Here is a 27175-nt window from a genome sequence, read left to right on the forward strand (position 1 = left end):
ATGGTCCCTCAGCACTGCTCTCCTCTGCACCTGTCATGTTCAGGGCCGCTCTCAAATTGTGCGGTCACTGAAGGAGTCCATCTCATGTTTGTAGCCAGAAGATAGTGAGAATATTTAACAAATGTATGACGCAGGTAGTAACCACCAGAACAGAATCCTGGAGGCCCTTATGGCACCAGGGTTTATGGCAGATCCCTGCACGAGGGGCCGAGTGGCCAGGAAAGGGTACACTCAGGGGCCTGGGCCAGACATTCTGCCAACCAGCATGGAACCATTACAATGTTTTAACAACTGGGGAGGCGATTATGCACTTGGCTTAATGAATTTCTAATCATGATGTTGTCTATCAGGTACTGTGCTAGTCACTTTCCAGCCATTATTTATCGTCCTTATAAAGTTCTGAAAGTAAGTCATGAAACTAGGACTCTGAAAGGCCCAGTAATTTCCCCCAAGTCACGCAGCTATAGGTGGAGAGGATAGGATTGAACTCCAAACCCATGGGCTTCTAAAGCTTGAGCGCAGAGTTCCGGGACCAGGTTACCTTGTTTCACCACTTACTTGCTGTGTGACTTTTGGAAAGTTATTTCAAGTCTAAGTGGAATGAGAAAGTCATGCCCAAGTTATTCAACCTTTCTGTGCCTCAGTGGCCTATTGTGTAAAGTGGAAATAACAATGCTAGGACACCTGGGTGGCTCAGTCAGTTAAGCGTCTGCTCTCAGCTCAGGTCATGATCCCAGGGTCCTGGGATTGAATCCCACATCAGGCTCCTTGCTCATCGGGGAGCTTGCTTCTCCCTCTGCCTGCAGCTCCCTCTGCTTGTGCTTTCTCTCTCTGATAAATAAACAAACAAATAAATAAAATCAATCTTAAAAAAAAGAAAAAGGAAGTAACAATACCTAACAGCTCCCAGCACCATATAAGCACTTACTGAGTCTATTTTTTCCTGATATTTTTCTTATTATACCAGTGCCCATAGTTAGCGCTTGTTGAATTGTACATGGTTTTTCTACAATACCACAGAGTAGGTGCTGGGGAAGTGCCCACTGACTTGAAATTGAGCAAGGTCACTATTATCATCAGGACTTCGAATCCTGAAACAACAGAATGGAACCTTGAGAACTGATCCGCTATGCTCATCAAGCTTTACCTCCCCCTACTAAAAGACAGATCTAGAACATTTCCTGAGCTTTAGAAAGCAGGTAACTGAGTTTGAATTTGCCGTTATCAATTGTTGAGACTTTTTCAGTTAAAAAAAAAAAATAAGTGGTAGCAGTACAAGAAGGACCCAGGAAGCAACTGCTCTGGAAGAAGTGGCCAGGGTGTGTCCACGAGTCAGGTCCACCCTTCCACCCCCATCCTCTCCCCTGGACACACACGAGCAGGTTAGCACGCAGAGAGTCAGCTACACCTGTTCCCACTCAGGTGCTCCTGGGCTCTGGCTAGAGGATTCCTGTAAGAGCAGGGACTCCGTGCCCTCAGCTGTTGACTTCATTTCTTGTTGTTCTTCATTTCTTGCACGATAGCTTGAAGACTAAGGATTATTATCAGATGATTACAGAGCTTACATTGCCTTAAATTAAGTCTGTAGAAGAACAAGGCAAACACAACACAGATGATATACTCCATAGCCCACTCTATAAGTAAGTAAGAGTACTTACACTCTGTAAGTAAGTAGGGAATACTTACTGAAGTAAGGAAGAGTGAGAGGAAGGGGGGGGGATTAGGTTCTCTGCACCGAGCCTACCTTGCAACATGAGGCCACTTGGAAATTGTTGGGGGTCAAAGTTGCTTATGTAAGCAAAGAGTCATTTGTATGAAATCCTGAGTTCTTTAGGGGAAAATTCTACAAAAATACATTATTAGCACTTTATGTAGGCAATACTCCTCTTTGTCGAGGAGACACAGTTGTTCTATTTATTTATTTGTGTGTGTATGTGTGTGTGTGTGTGTGTGTGTGTGAAAGAGAGAGAGAGAGCACTCGCAAGCAGTTGTTGTGGGGAGAGAGAGAATCTGAAGCTGAGCGTGCAGCCCAACATGGGGCTTGATCTTACAACCTGGAGAATCATGACTTGAGCCGAAATCAAGCGTCGTATGCCTAACCGACTGAGCCACCCAAGTGCCCCCAAAGCCACTTTTTAATTCAACTTTTTCTCTCTCACTCATCTGTCATATTTTACATCTTTTTTTTTTTTTCCTCCCTTTAGGCTGTTGGACTACTATAGAATTTCTTTTTTTCAAATAGCATTTGGCCAGGAGTGGGCATCAAAACCTGTCTTTTTTCCCCTCTTCGCCATTTCCTTTCCTAAATTAGCCCTCCTTCTTGTCCTAAATTTTATATCTTGGTTCAGAAAAACTTAGGTTATTTTTATAATCATCTTTGTCATACCTTACCTCCTTTAGAACTCCTAGAGAACAGATTCCTCCATAAATAGAGTACTCAAACTCATTAAAATGAGGATTCCACTCTCTCAAGCCACAGAATGAAAAGCTACTACCATATGAAATGCTAGGCCTGCCTTAATCCATGGAGTAGCCATGGGGCCAATGGGGCTTGGGTGATCGAGGAACTGAATTTTAAATTTTATTTACTTCAAATCTAAAAACTGAAACAGGGTAAAATCTTTTTTTTGAAACACAACCTTCTTATGTAATATTCTTGAAGATTGAAAATTTAGCATCCGAATCAATGCTCCAATTATAAAATACAGAGCAGAGTTCAAAGGCTTACTATCGAAAAGAGACCATAAAATGTCTCATTCATATTTTTAGAATGGTTACATGCTGAAATGATTAGATTTTGGATATACTGACTTAAATAGGCTATATTATTAAAATTAATGTAACCTGTTTTTTTTTTTTTACATAGGTGGCTCGAATTATATTTCTTCTTTGTTTTTAAGATTTTATTTATCTATTTGACAGAGAGAGAGGGAGAGAGAGAAGCAGGCTCCCTGCTGAACAGGGAACCAGATCATGACCTGAGAAGGCAGATGCCCAACCGACTGAGTCACCCAGGCACCCCTCAATTTATATTTCTATTGGAAAACAGTCACGGTAATAAAAGGGTAGGGTGGTGTGGACGTATAAATACGCATGAGCATATTGTGAGCAATTAACAAATGTCCTTGACTGGAAAAGAGGGATAGGAGAGGGAAGATAAAGTAAAAAGGAAGTAAACTATCAAACACTAAGATGCTTGTTAAAACACTTAGTTTCTTAGAAATTCTAAGAAAAGGGTAAAAAACGCAGCCAATCAGCAAGATGAAAGTTCTTTCTAGAACCGAGAAGTAGCCACACAGGTGGTGAAACACAATTCTACGTATCTGATGTGAGAACACAGAAGTTATCACAAGAGTATTCTAAAATTCAAAACACAAACATGCGAACAAATTTCAGAAACTCACTTGGACAGCCCCATTCTCCCGCGTGGTTAGAGCACGTTTATCCTTTCCAGATTCTGGTGTCCACCTGGAGCCGCAGGACCCTTTGTTTCCAACCTGCCATTTTCCCTGCACAAAAACCTTCAGTGACTCCCCATGACCTTTATGGCAAAAATCCAACCCTCTAGCCCGGTCTCTGGAGCACCACACAATACACGGTCAAAGACAAACAGCCTGGAGTTGTGAATAGAGCCTGTTTTCTCACCAGCTGTGCATGCTCTTTATCTTATAAAATTGGGGAGTTGGACTAAATCAGTGGCCCTCAAACTCTGGCTGCACAGTAGAATCACCTGGGGAGCCTTTAAATACGGAGCTGCCCAGACCTCGCCACAGATGACTTAAATCAGAAACTGGAGTGAGACCCGACCATTGGAATTTTTTAAAACTCCATAGGTGATTACAATGGGCAGTCACGCTTGAGAACCAGCAGACTAGATGATTGTTTTAGGATTATTTCAGGTCTAGAATTCCGAGATTCTATTAATCCAGGCAAACCTTTTTAACCTTTCTAGTACCCTGAGCAATCGAAAGGCCCCATCTCTTTCCCAGCTAGACAAGTCTAATCAAAAGTATATGTCTACCTTCTACTTCCTCGACAGACTGCTCTTTCCCCTCCTGCCCAAATTCTGCACCACACTTCCTCCAGGAAGCCTTCCATGCCCACTGGTATTTAAGGTGTACTCACTTGGGCACACATACTCTAATAGTCATTTGTTACTTAAAACCACAATACCATTTGTTATCTATGATAACCTTTGTATTTTTGTTTTGTGTTTTATTTACTTGCACGGTATTTATTTCACTTCTGCGTGGATATATTTCTCATTTCCCAATAACATTCAAGTGCTGGGAAATGCTACATTATACTTTCTTTGCATCTTGCTTCCTCTATACCCAGAAGCTTGAATATTGCCATGTACATATTGAGGGATCAATAACTAGTTGATTAACAAGTTATTAATGGGCTCCCCAAATCTGAGGCTAAACTATTCAAACACAGCCAGGCAGAGGGTAAAAAAAGAGTACTCCACATACATTACTCTAGCAGCCTATTAACCAAAATACACATCAAATACATTTTATCTTATCTTAGTTCATTATTATTCATGACCCTAAGCTCTGCCTTTTCCATGTAAAAGCTATTTTTTTTTCCACAGGAAATAAGTTGATTTTTGAAAGTTTGCTTTTTCTGCCATGTTATTTTACAAATGTGTGACTTTATCACTGAGAAAATAATTGCTTGCCTACTCTGTTGTGATTAAACATTTATTATGGATTAATGATGTACAGAAAACCCTGCTAAGTAACAGCACCTTCTTTAGAGACAACCTGCATATCTTCAACCGGTTAAAAAAAAAAAAAAGTCTCGCCTCTTCTCCCCACTCTGGTTCTAATCGCCAAAGCTAATAGCACGAATTCTAATCATCAGTCAAGTCCATTTTAGATCAACACAGCTGATCTAAATGCTAACATGAATGCTCGTTCAGTTTGAAAACCCCAAATCACTAACCCATCTCATGTTCATTTTGACTAAGCAAATTCTGAGTAAGTATTTATACAGACACATCCTGCAGTGTAAAAAGGAAGTTTCAGATCTGCTGTCTAACCAGGAGCTGGTGTGTGGATTAGCAGATTTATGTTTATAAAGCAGTCTGAGCTCTTTTGAGGAAAAACGATTCTGAAATAGCACGCTCATATCCTTCCCTGCATCTTTATCACTTTATAAAGTTCTCTGAGTCCAACTCCTCTCTTAATAAAAGGTGGTTCCTTTTGGCATTCCTTGGAAGTATCAAAAGATCGTTGTGATGGGGCGTCTGGGTGGTTCAGTGGGTTGAGCCTCTGCCCTTGGCTCCGGTCCTGATCTCAGGGTTTGGGGATGGAACCCCCGCATCGGGCTCTCTGCTCAGCGGGGAGCCTGCTTCCTCCTCTCTGCCTACATAAATAAAGTCTTCAAAAAAAAAAAAAAATCCTTGTGGAAGGAAAAAAGGTGTCCTTTAAAAGTCAAGTAGGACTAGGATCCTGCCATTACGAGAATGGGTCAAAGGAGAAAAGCCAGTTACAAAATGTTTTGTGGCATTGCCCTTTTAAGAAGCGTAAGCATTTGGTTCCCAGTCTTTTCATCCCGTTTTTTCCTAGCAGGCTGACGTAATGCTTAGGAAGTTTAGAGTCACGTGGGGGCTCCTGAGGTCAGAGTCCCGAGGACCCTTTTCTCCGTCTGGGTCTTTTTCTGTTCGATTTTGAATTTCTCCTCGCGGTGATGGAATGAGGGCGTGTGACCGTGGGTGTTCCGATGAGTGTGCCGGGGCAGGATTGTTTCCAGTGTCAGCGGCTGTTGGGGGGAGGGGGAATCTGCTCAATTTGGCCGCGGTGGTTTGAATAAATGCTACTGGGCAGGGCAGGTCGGGTCTGAATGGATGGCAGAGCCCCTGAAGCCTTTTCGGTGAAGATAGGAGTTTTTTGTTTGTTTGGGTTCTGGGTTTGTTTGTTTTGAAGCTTATAAATGATTTTTAAACTATTTTGATTGGTTCTTGGGCCAATATTCTGTTTATGTGTTTCCAAATGGGTAGAAGAATTAGGTTTATTTCTTAAAATACTGTTTGTGTGCCTGTGCTTGAGAGGAAAAGGATCTCCTTATTCCCCTCTCCTCTCACAGATGCAAGAGGAAAATAGAATGAAGGGAAAGGGTAGGACTTCTCTCTCTCTCTTTTTTTGGTGCGATCCAGCTAGACTAGAAGGATTTGACAATTAACAATCTTCCCCACTCAGCTGTTGTTTCCCAAAATAGCATCTTCATAGCTACCAGGGTAGATGGGGGGCCTTAAGGGGAGGAAGACACAAAGGTGCCCTCTTTTTAAAGCCTGCATCTCTGTGAGATCTTGAAGGCAGAGGGGGAAACCCAGGGGATTAAATTAGCAGGCAGCCCAGGCTCCACCTGGAAGGGAGATAGATAATAGGCTTTTAAGACAGGAAACAGCTTGTGCTCCAAAATAATAATTTTCAAAAGCAGCACATGATGGATGCTGAGATTTTCTAACCTCCACCCCCCAGTTCATAATTTCATAATTTCCCCCAGTTCAATAATTAAAGCAAACCCGCCCTTTAAGATGCGGTTCGGTGAGTGAGTCAGGTCTTCTGGTATTTCTGCAATTCTGCTCCACCGCGCCCCCATATTTGGAAGGACTGTTCCAGCCAGCCCTTCTCTAAACCTGAGTCCTTGTTGCAGAAATCGCTCAAAGCCAGATCTGGGGAGACCTCATTAGGGTCCTATTGCTCGACCCCCACCCCCTCTGTTTTCTTCCTTCTCTCTCTGTCTTGTCCTCTTACCTTCTTACTTCTTTTTCCCCTTTTCTGCTCTCTCAGCCTGCCATTTTTGTCTCTTCCTCTTCCTTTTCTCTGAAAGACTGCCTCTCACGCTCCCACATGTCAATTTGCTCTGCCAGCCCAGACTCTCTGGGGTCCTGAACTGTCTCCTGTCATGAGTGGGGATGTGGATGGGAAGGGAAAGCACACGATGAGTTAAACAAAGGAAACAGACCAGAATTGCACCTTCCAGAAGATCGGGAGCTTGAGGATAAAGGAGGAAGGCAGAGAAATAGGAGAACCGAATATGCCCTAAAAGAATACATATCGAATTGGATTCTAGATTTTGCTGTTTTAAAATTTCCTTGAAAATGCACCCAAAGGGAATTAAAGCTGCTATTCAAAACCTGAAACCTGTTCATGAATTAACTCCCAATCAACCTCAGATGTTAGAGACCACGGGCTTGGTTTCTTTTGCATTCTAGACACGCCTGCATCCAAATAGTGACATTCTAGCTCATGGTCTGATCATAGGACCATGACCCTCTGAACTGGTACTTAGTTCCCTGAGGGCAGTAGGCAGGTCTCCTGCATGGAAACTCAGTGTTTAGCACAGGGCTTGGTCCAAAGGGGGCGCTCGTGGGTTGGAAGGACTCTCAGAGTGTTGGGTGAGTGGATGGATGGATAGGAGAATAGATAGTACAGCCAGACACCTGGCACACTCTGACATTTTCTCTTTCTCTCCTGATATTCCAGAAAAGGCAATATACGACTGGCAAACTTTCTTCTGACAGGTAGACAAGGTAGAGAAGTAACGGCATTGACTTTGTTCCAACCAGCCTTGCTCCTCTTCAGCACCTAATATGGTGCGTGGCATGCACAGGGTTATATTCAGCACACGTTTGTTGAATTAGTGATTAAGAGAGGAGACAAATAGCTCTTCTCCCCGGAGGAAGAGGTTTCCAGGGAAGAGAATGGAGGAGCAGTAGAGAGTGATTCAAATATAAAGCATGTTAAGCATAGCTTCCCAACCTCGGCTCTGTGAAATGTCTTAAGAAACAACCTCATGATGAGAGGACGTATTTTGGAGACCATAGAAGGGCTTCTAAAGTAAAGAGAGAGGACTGGGAGTCTACATGTGGTGTGATCTTTCCAAAGGACCCTCCTTCGGCGGTATTTGCGGCTGACTCAAATGTTATTATACATTTACCTCGAGATGCTTACGTTCTTTTTACTCTGGCAAGGGCTCTGCATGTTAGAGAGCAGTTCGGGAGCAGAGTGAACACCGACATGGTAGGCAAAATAGGAGACTTGCAGCCCAGAGAGCATAGCTTCTGCTCTGACCCAAACCGGGGTGCTGGAAGGGCTAAGTGAGTTCATGGCAAAGCAGGTACCTGACCAGTATTTCGTGTGTAAGAGCTCCCTCTGGGATCTGGCAATCAGCTAGCTTTAGGCCATTCATTTATCCAACTCCTCCCCCACTCCCCAGGCTCTCCAGGCGCTCCCCTCTCCCCAAACAACAACAATAAAAAGCGCAGGAGAGCTGAGATTTACAGAGGCCAGGAGCTTTACCAAATTCTGAACACTGAATATGCCTGGGAGGTAGTAGAAAGGAGAGTTAATTGGTTGGCTCCTGAATGTGTTAATCCTGAGCAAAGCTGTGTTACTACCTCATTAGCACATTAATTCTACCCACTATTCTCTGCAGTCCTGTATCACTTAATATCCTGGGCCTTTCTGGAGGTTGTCTTACAAAATCAAGTTGTATTGACTAGAATTGCAAACTAAGACTCTTGGCTCAAAAGCTCTTATTCAGGAACATTTTAGAGTAAGAAAAGATAAGGTTGTAAATATGTGCCTGAAATACTGAGCCTGGTTCTTTCTTCTCTACTCAGAAAACCTGTGGTTGGTCTGGGCATCATTGTGGTTCCTCGCTGGTCCTGTAAAGCAAGCACACAGCGTGAGGTGAGCAGCTGGGCTGGAAGTGGTCTCTGAGCCCCGTGAAGGATTCAGTGTCCCCCATCTCCACACGCCCATGACCGCTCTCCCAAAGGATACCACCTCTCTCCCAGCTGCTACCCACTGGGGGACACTGTGTCAGCCATGACACTTCACGGGCCCCGGGATCCTAATCTATGCAATGGTGAGGCTCATTTAAGGTCCCTTCCAGTTCCAGTGCTCTAGCAAAAGAAGAATGAAAAAGCCTTTGAGCAGCCCAACCTTATTGGCCAAATTAATGGCAGTGGGGGACTATTTAAAGTAAAAAGGAGTTGAGATGTTTCCTAAATGTTTCTGGGTTTATTAAAAATCCCTACAGTTCAGATTCTAAACCAGTAAAATATAGGAGGACAGAAGAGCCTTGCAATATTCTCGTTAACATTTAAAAAAAATAAAGTTACTCACCTTCATCCAGTGAACATTCACTGATTGTCTACTATGTACCAGGCACTGTGTCAGGCCCTGGGAACACCGGGATGAGCATGGCCCCATCCAGAGGTGCCTTTATGCAGCTCACCTCATTATAGAGGAGATAGGCAAGTGAGAATAGAAAGCCATTGATAGCAGAAATCATCATCATCATAGAGTTCTCATCATCAATAATAGAATGTCATGGGAGCAGTCCTCCAGTAGACTCTGTGCGAGGACAAGGGTGGGATCAAAGAGGGCACAGGGAACCCTCCTGTGATGCAGGTCACGGAGACAAGGTGTGAGCTGAGGGCCAAGGCTCGTGGTGTCAGAGAAAGAGGCTTGAGCTACCTTTTCTTCTAGTGCAGAAGTGAGTAATGTACAGAAAAATGGGAGTGGGTCAGGGGAGCTCCAGCCACCATCCAATCCTTTTTTTTTTTTTTTTAAGATTTTATTTATTTATTTGACAGACAGAGATCACAAGTAGACAGAGAGGCAGGCAGAGAGAGAGAGAGGGAAGCAGGCTCCCTGCTGAGCAGAGACCCCGATGCGGGGCTTGATCCCAGGACCCTGAGATCATGACCTGAGCCGAAGGCAGCAGCTTAACCCACTGAGCCACCCAGGCACCCACCATCATCCAATCCTTAATGAAGTAGTATTCACCCCCAAAGCATGCCAGGACACCACATTTGTCTGTGTGGTTCACCAATGTATCTTTAGAACCTGGGACAGTAGCTGGCACATATAGGGTGCTCACAAAATAGTTGTTGAATGAATAAAAAGACTACATTAGGGGTGTCTGGCTGGTTCAGTCAGTAGAGCATGCAACTCTTGATCTTGGGGTTCAAGCCCCCTGTTGGGCATTGAGTTCACTTAATAATAATAATAATAATAAACAATACATTCAAACACAGCCTCTGTTCTTGTTATTCCTAAGTACCTTTTTGACCAGCTCAGAATGCTATGCAGTGCCATCACAGAAGCCAAGGAATGAGCTTTCAACAATGAAAGTACATTGGGTGATGTTTAATTCATGTCAGATATTGCAGAAGGGACAAGTGAAATTTGACAGAGAAGTAGATTGGACAGTTGGGAGTTTCCAGTGACTTCCGCAGCAACAGCATAACTGAAGGGGTAGTGACATAGATGTCCTTCTACAGAGCAGCAAGAGTGACAAGGAAGTGAGGAGTGGAGACAGCTTGCTGATCGCCTGCTCAGAAGAGCTCTGATTGTGAAGATCAGGGAAGGTCTTAAGTAGGAACGGGGAGGGTTTCTGAATCCAGGGAAAAATCGCGGGGAGTAAGAGGAAAAGGACCCAATTAATGTTGAATTCCCATAGTATGTAACCCTCCCAACAACCCCTGGGGAAGGTGTGGGACCTTGTATGTGAGGAAACTGGAGTTTGGAATTGGTTTTTTTTTTCAAACTTGCTTAAAGAGAGCCTGGGTGGCTCTGTTGGTTGAGCATCTGACTTGGGCTTAGGGTCCCTGGGATCTCTCTGCACTCAGCTGAGAGTCTGTATCTCCCTCTTCATCTCCCTCTGCCTCTCTCCCTGCTTGTGCTCTCTCTCTCAAATAAATAAATAAAAATTTTTAGAAAATTCCCTAAAACATAAGACACGCTTCAACATGGATAACCCTTGAGGACATTACGCTAAGTGAGGTAAGCCCATTACAAAGACAAATACCATATGATTCTCCTTCTATGAAGTACCTAAAAGTGTTAGACTCATAGAGACAGAAAACAGGAGGTGATTAGCAGAGGCTGGGGAGGGGTGAGTAGGGTGTCATTTAGTGGGTACAGAGCTTCAGTTTTATAAGATGAAAAGAGTGCTGGAGATTGGTTACACACAATCTGAATTACTTAACACAACTGAACTGTACATTTAAAAATGCTTATGATAGTGAACTTTGTTATGTGCATTTTACTACAATTGAAAAAAAAAAAAAGATGGGCACCTGGGTGGCTCAGTCGGTTAAGCATCTGCCTTGGGCTCAGGTCATGATCCCAGGTCCTAGGGTCAACTGAAGGCTCCCTACTTAGCAGGAAATCTGCTTCTCCCTCTCGTTCTCCCACTCCCTCTGCTTGTTGGTGTGTGCTCTCTCTCTCTCTCTCTCTCTGATGTTCTCTCTCTCTCTCTTTCAAATGAATAAATAAAATCTTTTTAAAAAGTGCTTAGGCTCGCACTAATAAGTGGAGGAGTAAATGGATGTAGTAAATGGAGAAGCTGGTATTCCAACACTTGTCTGGCTGGCTGTGAATTCTGCTCTTTTCTCTGTGCACCTACACCAATCTGAGCAGCTAAAGCTGCAGCAGGGGGAGGGATGATCAGTGGAGAAGGTCTGGGGAGGTCAGTAGAGGAAGGGATCTAGAGCCTCGGTGGGAACAGAGCCCAGAACAGAGTTGAATACCTCCATGGAGGCACTGGGATGAATGTGAGGGGGAGATGGCTTGCGGGCTCCCTTGAGGCTGGGGAGATCAGGAGCTTCTGAGAACCTCGGCTTTTTTCTGTGAATATGGAGGCAAATGGGATGAGGTCAAGCAGGGAGCCTGAGGGAGGGAAGTATCTGGAAGAACTGTTGAGGACAAGACTGACCAGGGTTAGATTTAAAAACACAACCCAAGCGAGTTGAGATTATGGCCATCTTGCCTAACCAATATGAGGATACATTCAATGAGGAACTGCCCCTAAGAAATAAACAGTTAGCTAGAGCCCATTCATTATGTCGGCCAGTACTGTCATATGGGAAGTGTTAGTCATTCCCCTTAGGTCAGTAAGAGCCCCAGAAAATGGGTGATTTGCCTGTAGATTCCGGCATAGCTCTGACCTTCTCGAAAGTAGTTACTGTAAGGAAACCAGCTCAAGAACCAAACAATCTGAATGGCTGAAGGATAATTGGTCTTAAGGGGTGGTCCTCCTGTCTGTGCAAAAAGAGACCTGAGGTTCAAATCATCTTGAACGGCTCACCCCCAAGTGATGAGATTTTCGGTCACGTAGTAGGTGATGCTAACCTTAGGTGAGGGCATCTTCAAGTAATGAAAGACAGCAGCGAGATCCAGGCACCAAATACCTTGCACTTTTTCTTCTATGGGGTTTTAAAGCAGTGAAAATGACCCCGACACTCCCCAAATGAATTACTTTTTTTTTTTTTAAGATTTTATTTATTTGACAGACAGAGATCACAAATAGGCAGAGAGGCAGGCAGAGAGAGAGGGGGAAGAAGGCTCCCCGGTGAGCAGAGAGCCCGATGTTGGGCTCGATCCCAGGACCCTGAGATCATGACCTGAGCCGAAGGCAGCAGCTTAACACACTGAGCCACCCAGGCACCCCATGAATTACTTTTAATGTTATGAGATTACTTAATTCTAATAATACAGACTTTTCTGATTATTCCACCATTAATGGGTCCCCTTAACTATCTTAATTTACAGTCTACTGGTTGCAAACTAAATGGGATTTTTCTAAAAAAGAGTATTTGTGTAGTTAAAGTAATAATAGGCACAGGTCATTTTAACAAGCTAACACTATCAGTTCCACTATTTGGCTAATCTCTACATGGAACTAATCTCTCTCTCTCTCTCTCTTTTTTTTTTTTTAACGTTTTTTTATTTGACAGACAGAGATCACAAGTAGGCAGAAAGGCAGGTGGGGTGGGGAGGGGGTTGGCTGGAGAGGAGGCTCCTTGCTGAGCAGAGAGCCTGACGCAGGGATTGATCCCAAGACCCTGAGATCGTGACTGAGCCGAAGGCAGAGGATTAACCCACTGAGCCACCCAGGCACCCCTGGAACTAATTTCATGTAAGCCAAATGATTACAAGTATCATAACTGAACTGAATCACTGCATTGCCCTACAATTTAAAAAAATACTGTAGTATGAAATAATTATGAAGTCACAGGAAAGTGTAAAGACATTACAGAGATCCCATGAACCCTCGCCAGTTTTCTCTGTGGTTATACCTTACGTCGTTAGGATGCACTACCCAAATCAAGAAGCTGATACCAAACAATATGTGTGTACTGTTCTATGTCATTTTATCCACATGGGCCGGTCTGTGGAACCACCACTGCAGTCAAGACACAGGACTGCCATCACAACACGGTACCCCTTTCTTGTCATACCTTCCCCTCTCCCTGCACCCCTCCCTAACCCTGGTAACCACCAACCTGTTGTCCGTCTCTATAGTTCTGTCATTTTTTAAAAAAAAGATTTATTTATTTGACAGACAGAGATCACAAGTAGGCAGAGAGGCAGGCACAGAGAGAGGAAGGGAAGCAGGCTCCCTGCTGAGCAGAGCCCGATGCGGGGCTTGATCCCAGGACCCTGAGATCATGACCTGAGCCGAAGGCAGAGGATTAACCCACTGAGCCACCCAGTCCCTCTCACTGTGGTTTTAATTTGAATTTCTCTCATGACTAATGATGTTGAACGTATTTATGTAAACACATGAAGTTTACAATTGGTTTCAGAGTTTCTTTGGCAAATCATTTTGCTTCCTCCAAGCCTCAACATTCTCATCTGTGAAATGAATTTCACAACATAACCCTCCAAATCTAAAATTCTGCGCACCACTGACTCTACCTTGGGTGAGTTTGTAGGCTAAAGAGCTTTTAATTTCCCCTTTGTACCTCAGCTGTTCCCTTCTGCCGTGCGTTGACAAATAATGACCCTTATCCATGGCCTTCACTGACATTTCCATGAAATGTTTAAGAACTTCCTGTGTGCTTCCTTTGGCCCTACAGGCCTCATTCAGCATTTAAGTCACATTGTCAAAAGCCAAGCAAAAAGACTCACACTTTCACAGATGGATAAGGGACTTTATTAATTTTCTGATTCATTGTAAAGTTGTCTTGGGTTCGTTCCCAGAGTTCCTTATAGAACATGGTTTTGAGTAGATGATACCTTGCAGTTTTGATCATGCATCGCTTGAGTGCCTAGTGTATGCAGCTAGGGTGGTGTGTGGGAAGGAGCACAAGCTGTATGTGGAGAAGGACTTGGTTTGGATCATGCCTTTGCCACTTAGTAACTGCGACCTTGTAAAGAAACATAACTCATCCGAAGGTCAGCAAAATGGTCAGAACCCCTGCTACCAAAGCTGCTATGACACACACAGATCATGTGTGTAAAGCGCCTGTGTCACAGTTAGCACTCAATGAATGGTCGCTCTGGTATGTGGGGAGGGAGGAGGCGTCCCCGGAGGAAGAGGGATGCAGCATGTGCCACGCCCTCTGCTCTGCACCTTCCCACGAACACACACGAATCTCATTCAGTTCCTATGCCTACACTGGGAGACAGGCATTTACAAACCCCCCTCGTTGTTTATTTATTTTTTTAAGATTTTATTTTATTTTTATCATTTTTTAATATTTTATTTATTTATTTGACAGAGAGAGAGAGAGATATCACAAGTAGGCAGAGAGGCAGGCAGAGAAAGAGGGGGAAGCAGGCTCCCCGCTGAGCAGAGAGCCCGATGTGGGGCTCGATCCCAGGACCCTGAGACCATGACCTGAGCCAAAGGCAGAGGCTTAACTCACTGAGCCACCCAGGCGCCCCGATTTTATTTTATTTTAGAGAAAGAGCATGAGCAGCAGGAGGGGCAGAGGGAGAGGGAGAGAATCTCAAGCGAACTCCATGCTGAGTGTGTGGCCAACTTAGGGCTTGATCCCATGACCCTGAGATCGTGACCTGAACAAAAACCAAGAGTCGGCTGCTCAACGGACGGAGGCCCCCAGGCGCCCAGACTAGCCCTGTTTTTTGGGTTTTTTTTTAATTTTTTTTATAAAAGTGAGGCGCAGAAAAGTTAAATGATTTAAAATCACCCTGATCTTAAGTAAAAGAGAAGGAAATGGTTTTTTTTTTTCTTTTTTTTTCCCCTCCAAATGAGCAAGCTGCGTTCCTAAGGGGTTAAGCCAGAATCTAGCCGGAGGTCTAGCTGGAGTGACAGGCTGTGTAGAAAGGAATAAATACCAACACAGGCTAGCAAGTGTGTGTGGAGTGGGCAGAGCCAAAAAGCATTTAGGAGTTTAGAGGGGGAGTTAATTCTGAGGATTGGCCAGTTGGGGAATGCGGAAGGCAAAAAAGGAAACTAGCGGATTAGAACTTACTCTGCATCACCAGACATCTCTGAGTTCCTAGATGTCACCCTCACAACTGCCGGTTGGCCCTGGAAGCCCAGCCCAGCTGCTTCGGGGAGGGAGACAGCTCTGGGCTCTTCCAACCCTTGCCTCCCTCCCGCCTCTCCTTCATTAATGAATACTGATATACAAGCCCTCCTATTTCAGTCTGAAGTTTTATCCAACCTGTGTTTTTTAGCATGACCACAAAAGGTCACCATCGGGGTTGTATTTCTTCAACGAACATAAAATCCAAGATCTATGTTACAGAAATACGTTCCAGATTACCTTCTCCGTAATCATTTTCTTTGATATGAACCTGATTTGCTCATAAGGGTATGTCTGAGCCATTTCTGCACTCGCTAATTTTCTTCTTCTTTTTTTTTTAAGATTTTATTTATTTGACAGAGAGATCACAAGTAGGCAGAGTAGCAGGCAGAGAGAGAGGGGGAAGCAGGCTCCCCACCAAGCAGAGAGCCCGATGTGGGGCTCGATCCCAGGACCCTGAGATCATGATCCGGGCTGAAGGCAGAGGTTTAACCCACTGAGCCACCCAGGCGCCTCAGCGCTCGCTAATTTTCTAAATGTCATCAGGCTCCATTGCCTTATATAGTCTGGCTCTGAGTGGGCATTACGGAAATTCATTTAATCACTATGCACATATACGGAGTGCATACCACGTGCCAGGCACTGGAGTCTCAGGCCTCATAGAACATGCATCCTATGAAGAGCTGATGAAGGCCATAAGAATTTAATTTGGATGCCAATATCCATGGCAGATTATTAGCAAGAAATTGGGAGTTAATAAAATTAGTGGCCTTAATGAAAATACAGCCTAAGCAGCGTCACACAGCTAAACTGCTAATTTCTTCTGGCAGGGGACAGTCCTTGAAAATTTCATCATGGGGGCTATAAACAAGTCATCCCATGGAGTGATTTCAAGTCTGTGAAGCTGGGCAAGTTTACAGAGCTTTGAAATTTGATCTCAATTTCAAGGGCCATGTTGGGTTAGAGTAGCTAGCCTTCATCTTCAGCCCTCCTTGATCCTCAGGGGTCGATGACCAATTAGATCTTTTAAAAGTAAGGTGGAGGGCAGCCCAACTACTCAGCCTCTGGGGGTTACATCTGGTTTGGCAACTTCCTGTTGTGTATAACGCACAGACCATGTATTTGTCACTGTTTTGTGAGTAATGCGCAGAGTACATGCTTTTAGGTCTTTCAATGTGCCTCAAGGGGTTGTGTGTTAGCAGCTGGTGGGACTCCAAATGTTTTCCTTTTTATTACTTCAACCTTTCAGATTTCCCCAGGATTGTCAGCTTTTAGAGTTTGTATCTTCTCCATGTGTTCCCAGTATTCCCTATTTATGCCACTACCGTGTGGCTCAGGATAAAAGTAGAACTTTCACTGAGTTCGGATAACAGATTCACCTTGGAATCCCTACTGCTACCTTGAAAGGGAAAAAAAGCAAAGGCTGCCTTAGCTTGGGGTGAATGTCTCCTTTCTCTCTTGGTTTCACTTCCTTTCCATTCAGGTGGCTTCCCATTTCCTCGGCAGCCTCCTGTTCCCTGAACGTATTTTCCATTTGAGAAGCCGTTTTCTCAGAAGCTGTTTTTCTCCTCAGTTGTTCCCACTCTCTGGCCCCTGTTTTGCTTCTTCAAAGGTCTGGCTGCTGCCACGGTACTTGCCTCAGACCCAGTCTGGGCTTGCCAGGGCTCCGGGCCAACCCAGCTCTCCAGCTGCCACTCCGCCGCCATTCAGCTCCAACTGTCCAGCTCCAACCGACTCCGAACCTTCTGGTCTCCAACATTCTCTCACACCCCACCCCCGCCAAGGACAAATGCAGAAGTTCCTGCTGGGTTCAGCTAAGTCTGAAGGGAGGAAAGGGGATAGGGAAAAATTGTACGCCATCGGTGCCACTGAGAAGGAGCAGTTTCACACACTTCCCAGGTCATTGATACGAATGGATGAAATTTATATTGCAAGAACTTTCATTAACGAAATACCCGCATAACAATAGAAAGGAAAATTCAGATTATGTAACAGCTCCACTGGCCTTAAGAATAAAAGATATATATTAGGTTTTGGATATTTGGGCCATCAAGATGGCTGGGAATTCATTTCTTGGCACCTCTTGTCAGAGCCTTCAAAAAAAGCTGTGCCTTGTGTGAGAACCTCTGAATTCTGGTTTTGTCCCTGATAACGTGTGTGGGGGAGGAGGAGAGTAGTTAGAATGCTCGGGATCGCTCATGTCACAGACTAGGCAATAACAAGGCGGAGTATTAAGTAAAGAATGTTAATGTTGCTAAAACCTTTGAAGAACTCGGACAAGCCTTTGGAGTGTTCATGCTGGGCCCCTGGAATGTCGCACCATCTTGGGTGGGATATTTCTCCTCTATGACTTCAGTTGTAAGATGACCCTGTTCTTTGGCACCAGTACAGGAGGACGAGCTAATTAAAATACTGTACTGGTTCATTCTAGAAGCATTTACTGAGTCACTAATACATACAAAGCATTGTGCAAACAGACTGTGTGATATGACATAACATTTTAAAAATAGATTGCCATAAATAAACTCCATGATAGGATTATGTAAAACCTTTTAGATAATTATAGCTCTTCGGGTATACAAACAGGGCTTCTAGTTCTACCGTTTTGAAGGAATTGACCTATCTTTTTCTACCGTCGCTCTTCCCTTCCAAATCAATTCATTCGTCTTAGTCTACAGCCAATTTCCATCTATTTTCTGATGCTATGACCAGAGCTGCCATATAAGGCTGAGCCCTGCAGAAGAATGCCCTACTGAGAGGGCAAACAGGGTAGAAATCCTCTCTATGTTCTGCTGGGCTAAGCCATGACCTGGCCTGGGTCAGTGTCTACCAGAGAAAAAGAATGATTTTCTAATTTTCACAAAAGTTCCGTATGGGTTAGCTATAGCCCTGCTCATGTCCTCAGTTGGTTCAGGAGCCAGAAATAGAGTACATGGGCAGGGTTTGCTGAGTTTACAGAGTTTATCGAACAAGATATGCAACAAAGATACATCTGATGACGTAAATGACATTTATCTTGCTATGCGATAAGTCACTCGTGTAAGTGGCTGCTGTATTTGCTTTTTTTTTTTTTTTAACTCAGCAAAGCCAACTGTGGAGAAGCAAAAAAGAAGCTTGTTGGGGAAGGAGGTCACAGTGAAAGCTTTGGCGAATTCCCCTGGAGCCACAGTCTGGTGGTGCTGGTAGGGGGGTTCCTCCGCAGGGGGTCCCTATGCTCTGAGTGTCTCCAGGAATCTATGTTCAGGGGAGTCCCGAGTCCTGGGGTCTGAACTCATATTTAACTTACTGAAAGACATAAGCATCCCCCTTCTCATAGAACATGACCTTCTCACCGAGAATCAAAGGTGGCAGGCATCAGAAGCCACTGGTTCAAGAGGAGAAGCTGTTGGGTAAGTAAACCAATAAACAGCTCCTTCCACCATCAAGAGGCCAAGAACACCTTTCCTTGTTCTGCAGGGCTTGGCGCTAAGCCCTATCAATAGAAGAAAAGTGAGCGGAATGATTTAAAGAAGGGATTGCTGTTCCCTACATTTCCCCAGAACCATCCAAACTTCCACCAGATTCATTTGATTTAACTCTTTTCAGAGGGAGTTAAGGTAAGGCGCACTACTTTTCAGTCTCACTACAGGGTGAATTCGTTTAATTACTTTGATTTCCTCACTGCTAGCTGATCTGCTGAAGGAAAAGGAGCATTGCTGGATTGATGGGATCCTGCAGAGGTCCGATAGGGGTATGCTACGGGTTGACTTGTGTCCATCCAAAATTCATGTTTAAGTGCTAACCCCCAGTACCTAAGAATATGACCTTACTTGTAAATAGAGTTCTTGCAAATGTAAATTAGTGAAGATGAGGCCATACTGGAAGAGAGTGGACTCCTAATCCAATAGGACTGGTATCCTTTTAACAAAGGGAAATTCAGACACAGACACAGACACACACACACACACACACACACACAGAGAGAGAGAGAGAGAGACAACACCACGTGAACACTGAAGTTAGGAGAGAATCCTAGAACAGTTCTTTCCTTGATGCCTTCAGAGGGAGCATGGCCTTGGCAACACTGATTTTGAACAAATTTCTGTTGTTTCAGCAGCCACCCACTTAGCCTTACAATGTCACGGCAACCCTAAGAAAACACTACAGGGTGGGACGGGGAAAGGATGGTGGGGTGTGCCAGTTATGACAAGTTTATCTTGCCAAAGGTCACCACCGTGTTCTTCCTTCATGACTTCGACAATCCTATCATTGAATGTTGGGGTCTATGTTCCCTCCCCTTGTTAGTGAGGAGAATTCTATGACTGTCTTGACTTAGGGAATGGCAAAAGTCACGCTCTGTGACTTCTAAGGCTAGGTCATAGAAATACTATGCACCTCTGCCTTGGTCTCTTGGGATACTTGCTGAGGGAGGCTAGCTGCCATGAAGCCGTCTTGCTGCCCTGAGGCCAGCTTGCTGTGAGGAAGCCCAGTTTCATCTACACAGGCCACATGGAGAGTCTCTGAGTCTACCTGGAGCAAATTCCAGAAAGTTCTTGACTGTAATCCCCAGCCAGAGTGGCCTGGCCCAGCCCTACCTAAACTCTTGACTCGCACAGACTGTAGAAGATAACAAAATGATTGTTGCTGTTTGAAGCCACTAGAGCTGGGATTTGTCACACAGCCTGCACGACTTAGGGCAACCAGAAGCCAGAAGGACATCAGAGAGAGGAAGCCTGGTAAGAAAGGGAGATGCAGAGATGTCCCAGAGAGATAAAAGGCTAAAAGATGGCGAATGTCCAAAGAAAGAGGGGTAGTGAAGACATTTCAGAAAGGGTGGTGAGGGACTCTTCCTCAGTCGAGTGGAAAAATCCTGGGCTGGGAGACCTGGGCTCCCTTCTAGAGCTACTGCCAGCTGTCTGAGTCTTCAGGCAAGTACCTCTCCTCTCTGGAGAAAGCTCTGTGAACCAATAAATGGTGTGTGAAAGGGGGACCTAAAGAGCAAGAATGTGTCCCCTTGCACCGATTCTGGGGCCACCAAGCACTCTTCTGACCCTGATTAGCTGTTCTCACGTAGACTCTGCTGCCAGGAAATTTGCTGACCAGCTGAGACACGTATCTGACCCATTGGCAATCGTGTTTCTCACCATAAATTAATCTATTGGCCCCGGAACTTATGCACTCATGTGATCAGTGCGTGGGGACACCTGACCGGCACATGTGAACACAAAGACCCCAGATGTGCCCAAAATCAGGTGTGACCCTGCTGAGTGACTGTGCCAGAAAGTGACCACTGGCCTCTCTCGTGGATGACTATTCCTCATGGCCGCAACTACAAAAACAGTCTCAGGCCAAAAATAGAAGAGGAAAAACCAAGCAGCTCCTCGGAAATAAGGGAAGGCTCAGAAGAACTCAAAAATAGCGGGAGCAAGGAGAGAGAGGCAGAGGAGGGAGGCCAGCCATCTGATGGGACAGTTCAGGACCCCTGGGGAAGAGCAGTGCGGGCCCCGGGAAAACCTCATCTGACCTTCACACTGCTCTCCAAACTGCTTTCCTTCCCTGCCTGTTACACTGCCATGGAAACGAGCTACATCTTGGTCTCTATGCGCTTAGAAAGAAAAGAGATAATAAATGGAACGGAGTTGAAGAGGAAGAAGTAGGGTGAAGAGGAGGGAGAAGGAGGAGAGGGAGGGAGAGAAGGAAGGAGGAAGAAGAAGAAGGAAGAGGAGCAGGGAACAGAGTTGAACAGATTTCTGTCCTGTGTTCTTAACCCACATATTGGGTCAAGACAGCCCAAAGTCAAAACCTGATTCTGGTGACAGCACAGGGTGTTGTGTTTGAGATTGAGATTATGTTATCAGATATTTCATGGATTCCAGTTATGAGCATCTGGTCAGCAAAATGAGTTAATAAAGCCATTATGGGGGCGCGTGGGTGGCTCGGTTGCTTAAGCAACTACCTTCGGCTCAGGACATGATTCTGGAGTCTTGGGATCGAGTCCCGCATTGGCCTGCCTGCTCAGCAGGGAGTCTGCTTCTCCCTCTGACCCTCTCCCCTCTCACGCTCTCTCTCAATCTCATTCTCTCTCAAATAATAAATAAAATCTTTAAAAAAATAAAGCCATTACAGGTCTAAAATTATTAAGAAATAATGGACTTTTGCCCCACTGGTAAAACGAAGCTTACAACATGTTAGGTATTATTTAAAGGCACCCCTGTATGTTACATGTATGTAGCTTTTAAATCATAAAGTCCCCACAGGAGAAGCAGAAATGCAGCAAGCGCATTACAGAAGGTCTTATCACCACATCCTTGACCTTGCCTCTGTCTCCTCCCCTTCATCTATTTGGACGTTTTCTCTTTGTGTTAAGTGTAGGGTAAAGCCCTGGGAGCACAAAGAGGCTTTGATCATTCATGTCTTTGAGGAGCGTACCAGGCGGATGGAGAGACAAGACATTTACATAGACATATCACCTGTTTCACTGTCAGTGTCTGTCCAGAAATATACCAAGTCCTAACTATTTTAAATGGTGAGAAACCATTCCCCACATAAAGCTGCTCTCTTCACAGTGCAACACTGCTTAAAGGATGGCATAAGAATTGCCCATGGCAACCCTGAAAACAAGAGAAGTGGGGACAATTGTGGTCTTCTGAGACTCAGCCGGCACAAGAAGGGAGAGACGTACAGGAGGACCTTCATCCATGGAAGTAGGTGGGGACAGTGAAGCAATAGGTAGGCTTGGCAGGTGGGTTCTTTAAGGCCTGGCACACTGAGACTGTCTTTACCTGTGGTTGTGATATTAAAGCCAGAGGACAAATGTCACAGTCAAGGGAAGTGAAGGGTCAAGCCCAAGGGTCGTGTTCAAAGCCGGTTGTCAAAGTTGGGGCCACTGAAGTAAGTGTCTGGGCTGAAGTATGTGGTCAGGCAGGGTCAGAGGAGCGGGACAGATGAATGCCACTGATGTCCATCCTAGGATAATTCAGCAGGACTAGAGATAAATGATGGTGAGGATTTTAGGGGCATAAGGAAGATCGAGGGCATGTGAAGCTTTGCTTTATTCCCGGTGCATACATGTGGAGAATAAGTGTATGTATAAAGGGGAGGCAGCCCTGTCTATGAGAAGCCAGTAGAGGAAGAATCGAACCCCCGTCTGAGACTGAGACATACTCTCACTTCTGCATTAAAGATTGCAGTTGGGTCCACGTCACTGCGGTGCCACCGAAGATGGTAACACATCTGATAATTAGTGTTCTTACTTTCCCACAAACATCTGAAAGAATGAGATCACTTCCACAGATCTGACCAGGCATACTTCCAAGATTCCAAGCTACCCGGCGGATTTGCCATAAGAACAGGGCACTTTCACTTTCTCGCAGGTCAGGAAACGTGTAAAATGATCCAGCCATTCACAGGCCATTGTAGAAGCTCACTGGCTAATCTCATGGGCTGATCCAATCCCATCCAACGGGTCACAGCAAAGGCACCTGTGAGGTTCCAACTCTTGCATAATAAGCATTCTTGTGAAAGAAGAGAAAGAGCACATTATGGTGTCGTGAGCTGCCCCGCACTGGGGGTGTTCCCAGGGAGGCTGGATGCTCCAGTCAGAGGCACTGGAGAGAATGTTTCCTGTCCTGGATCAGAAGGTTCCCTCCAGTTCTGAGATTCTCTGATCTCACAAAAATTTCATCATTCTTTATCTTTCTGCCATAAATGCTCAAACCTATGATATCCATAGGTTATCATGGATGGGGCCAAGAATTTTGAGCACTGGACTTGAGTCTATAGGGGAAGAGGAGACCATGCTTCCTAGCTGAAAAACCACTGGGAAGAAGATATCTCCAATCATTGATCTGGTGTAAAAGTGTTGGTGACTCCATTTTGCTCTGAAAGGAAAAGTTTTTAGTCAGATATATGCAATTTTTCTTATAGCTCAAAAACAAATTATGTAATGTTCAGCAAAATCTGAGAAGCCAGCATTGACATTTTTAGCCTGCTTCGTCAAGATTCTCTTAGCACTTGACAAATTTTAACTCAAATTCACAAACTCCACGAGATAAGAACTCATAGTGTGTATCATTCTTGAAAGGGGTGTCATTGTTAGTTAATTCATTATTTATTTGTTTATTTACGTATTTAGCTTCAGAAGCCATTTCTTATTGGGTTGGGATTAGTGCTCTACTTTATAAAGAAAACATCAATCACTCACTAACTCCTGAGTTGATTTTCTGGTAAAGGGGCTGGTTTTACTCTGATCTAATAACATGCTTTGTGCAGTATCATCTAAATTGAGATTGAAGTCTGTGGTTATGAAGCAAAGCCGAACTCGTAGCCCACAGCGGGTTCAAATCCATAATCCAGGTCTCATCAATATTATGCTGTGACCAATCCGTGCATCTAAAGAAGCCAGAAGCAGGGGAATGTTGTTGTAAGACTAGCCTGCAAGCTCTCTGACAGCAGGAATCATGTCTGTCCTTTGCACTGCCATATTCTAGAACCCAGTACAGTCCCCAGAACATAACAGGTATCAACTACATAGTTATTGAGTGAATTAATTTTTCCCCAAAGTGTCAAGAGCCCATATATCTCTCATTTCTCCGTCCCCTTTTCCTTAACCCTGAATCCCATTTTCCAAAGATTATTCTTCAAGATGATTTTATTCGTTAATTAATTTATTTATTTAGAAGATTTTATTTTATTTATTTGACAGAGAGAGAGCGAGAAAGCGAGAGAGGGAACACAAGCAGCAAGAGAGGGAGAGGGAGAAGCGGACTCCCTGCGGAGCAGGGAGCCTGATGTGGGGCTCGATGTGGGCCTCGATCCCAGGACCCTGGGATCACGACCTGAGCCGAAGGCAAACGCTTAATGACTGAGCCACCCAGGTGCCCTGAAAGATGATTTTAGAAAGAAAAGGATTTTCACATGATTGGGAGAAAACTTACTCAAGTCTTGAAACCAAGGACAAAATTCCCTTAAAGTTGATATTAATTAATAATAAAGATATAGTTTGGAAAAAGACCAATCACGATCGCCATACCCTCTCTGACTCAAGGGCTATGAGGGCAGTTCACCTGGACAGGATTTGGGAGTTGGGCTTTGTCTTTGTCAGGTGCCCAGTCTCGCCTGTGAATCAGACCACTTTCCTTGCCAGCGCTAGCCATGGTGTGTGTTTCCTCTCTCGCAGGAGCGGTGTTCCCCGTCCTCCTGTGATCGCAAAGTGACGCCCAACCCATTTGTAAATGGAGCTTGGAGTGGCTGGTGCCAAAATGAGACTGTATGGAGCTGTAGGAGTGACTGTCTATAGCCCCTAGAATCCCCACCTCCACTTGCCCGCAGCGCGGGGTCTTCTGTCTCCCCACCGCCCCCCAGGATGCCAACTCCGGCCTCTCCCACAGTGGACCCCCAGCAGGATCATTTCTGGTTCTGAGAGCCAGCAAGTGAGAAAAACTCCACAAGCCCTCCTCCCCTTCTCTGTCAACTGTTGGGGACTTTTGTCCCTGTGATCAGCAGGAAGCCCAGCACTACTTCCTTTACTGTTACTTTTCACTTACTGTTACTTTTCTGGGTGGGGTGATAAATGGAAAGAGAGGAACTGCGGTTCTCAAAGTGTGATCTGAATGCCCCAGGGGCCTCAAGATCCCTTCAGGGAGTCCCTGGGGTCTAAGTCAGGATTTCCCTGTTTCTTTTCATCTGCATCTCTCACAAGTGCCCAGTGGAGTTTTCAGGAGGCTACATGACATGTGATGGCTTGATCTCTCTGACAGCCAACAGATATGAGGTTATGTTTTCTGATACTTAAACATCTTTTCAATTAAAAAAAATTTTTTTTAAAGATTTTATATATTTATTTGACAGACAGATCACAAGCTGGCAGAGAGGCAGGCAGAGAGAGAGGAAGGGAAGCAGGCTCCCTGCCGAGCAGAGAGCCCAATATGGGACTCCATCCCAGGACCCTGGGATCATGACCCGAGTCGAAGGTAGAGGCTTTAACCCTCTGAGCCACCCAGGCGCCCCCATCTTTTCAATTTTTAATTTACAATACAGTAAAGAGTAATAGAAATAACCCACAGAAACAAAAGCTCTTCAGAGTCCTCAATAATTGTTAAGAATAAAGGAGCTTTAAGGCCAAAGAGTGAGAGAACCACCAATTTAAAAAAGCACACAGTGCTTCCAGCCCTGCCCTTTCTCTCCCTCTTCCTCCCCAGACAGCCACAACCCATCCTTACCCTGGGGGACCTGAAAAACCATGCGGAGGCCACAGTCTGCATGGGTAGGAGTGGAGGTCACCCCTCCGAGCATCCAGCTCAGCTGATACCCATGTCCCATAGGTTCCATCCCCACTGGGAAGAATGTCCCCATAAACTATTTCTTGGACAATTTCTTCCCCGTTTTTCAACCAGATCATGCAAATTCCTGAGGGGGGTTGGCGCGGAAAAAGCCATGAACTCTGCAGAAAGGAGTTGTAATCCTTGGAAAAGCTATGATTTACTCTGACCGGTGGGGGCTCTAGGAAGAAGAAATAAAGTTAAGCACAAGTGTTGTAGGTACATTGTTGTAGAGCATTACAATACTGGAACTTGGCAACTGGGTCTTGCAATTTATTTTCTTTAATGCAGGAAACATCCAAAACCAAGGATGAGCCAGAGCCCAGGTCCGTCAACAACAAACGTATTTATTGTGTGCCTTCTACCAGGTCAGCATGCTGGGGAATGACAAATGCGGAGTTCAGCCATGTTCGTCCTCTAAGCAGGGGAAAAGCCTCATAGTTTTGAGTGTTTGGAAAGTGTGTCAGGATCATTTACTGTTAACCTTTGAAATACTTTTATGAGTCACAGAAAAGGAAAACTGAGTTACAACATGTGTGACTGTGATGAGTAATTCAGCAAAAGCCTGGAGTTCAGAACTCAGGCTTCCTTTTTCTCAAATCCATGCAAAGAGCTATCCCAGCCACCTTGGCTCTGGTTTGGCTCTGAACCGCCTGGCATCCTTGGGTGGCCACGTTCACAACTGCTATGGTCTGAATGTTTATGTTCCCCGCCCCCAGATTCCCATGTTGAAACCCAGCAGCAAGGGTGACAGTATTAGTGGGTGGGGCCTTTGGGATGTGCTTAAGTGGAACCCTCATGAACGGGATTAGAGCCCTTACAGATGAGGCTCTGAGAGATCCCTGGCCCAATCCGATCATGTGAGGACACCGTCAGAAGCCCACCGTGGGCAACTGAGAACAGGGCCCCCATCCGGTCACACTGACACCCTAATCTCAGACTTGCAGTCTCCAGATCTGTGAGAAATACAATTCTATTGTTTATAAGTACCCCGGCATATGGTGTTCTGTTATACAGCTAAATGGATTAAAACAGTTGACTGTCAGAAACACAAATATGTAATCAATAGATCATGTCATGGTCATGCCCTCGAAGGAACTCCAGAAATTCATATCATGAAGGGGCTCCAGAGTGACCACAAAAAACTGCCTCGCTTCCTCTTGATTATTCTGCTAATGTTCCAGATGGTGCTGTCCTTAATATGTCCGCTGAACTGGGGCCCATCCAGATGTGAGCCACACAGAGCCTAACGGCGTTCCGGAAGGAGCTGCCTCCCGCTCGTCTGTAGGTCTCACCTTTTACCCCTGCCTCCCCTTACTATCTGGCCCTTGGATACAGGGAAGAGCCTTACCTCAGCAACACCCTCTTTCTATTTCTCCTGAGGCATGAAATTTAGTAGAACAAAAAGGCTTCTCAGCATGAAAAATAAAATATGAATGCCACAAGGAGAGATGCTGCTTTTTGACAGTACCCAGAAGAAATTGTTTCCAGATACTTTTCTAGGAATGGGTTTTGACCAAGGGTTGACAGCTTATTAGGTCATGGTGGATGGAGAGGAGGCTTGGATGGG

The 27175-nt window shown here is 44.9% G+C and overlaps 1 protein-coding gene across 1 annotated transcript in view; it reads right to left on the reverse strand.

Moving 5' to 3' along the window:
- LOC116870652 (putative HLA class I histocompatibility antigen, alpha chain H) overlaps positions 1 to 27175 on the reverse strand; it is a 36017-nt gene that overhangs the window by 3132 nt on the left and 5710 nt on the right. The window contains 3 exon segments of the mRNA XM_032862564.1: positions 25507 to 25552; positions 25554 to 25691; positions 25694 to 25758. Of these exon segments, the coding sequence (XP_032718455.1) occupies positions 25507 to 25552; positions 25554 to 25691; positions 25694 to 25758 (249 nt within the window).

Source organism: Lontra canadensis, unplaced genomic scaffold (genome assembly GCF_010015895.1).
Source record: "Lontra canadensis isolate GAN:19392208 unplaced genomic scaffold, GSC_riverotter_1.0 scaffold24, whole genome shotgun sequence".
Classification (NCBI taxonomy): Eukaryota; Metazoa; Chordata; class Mammalia; order Carnivora; family Mustelidae; genus Lontra; species Lontra canadensis.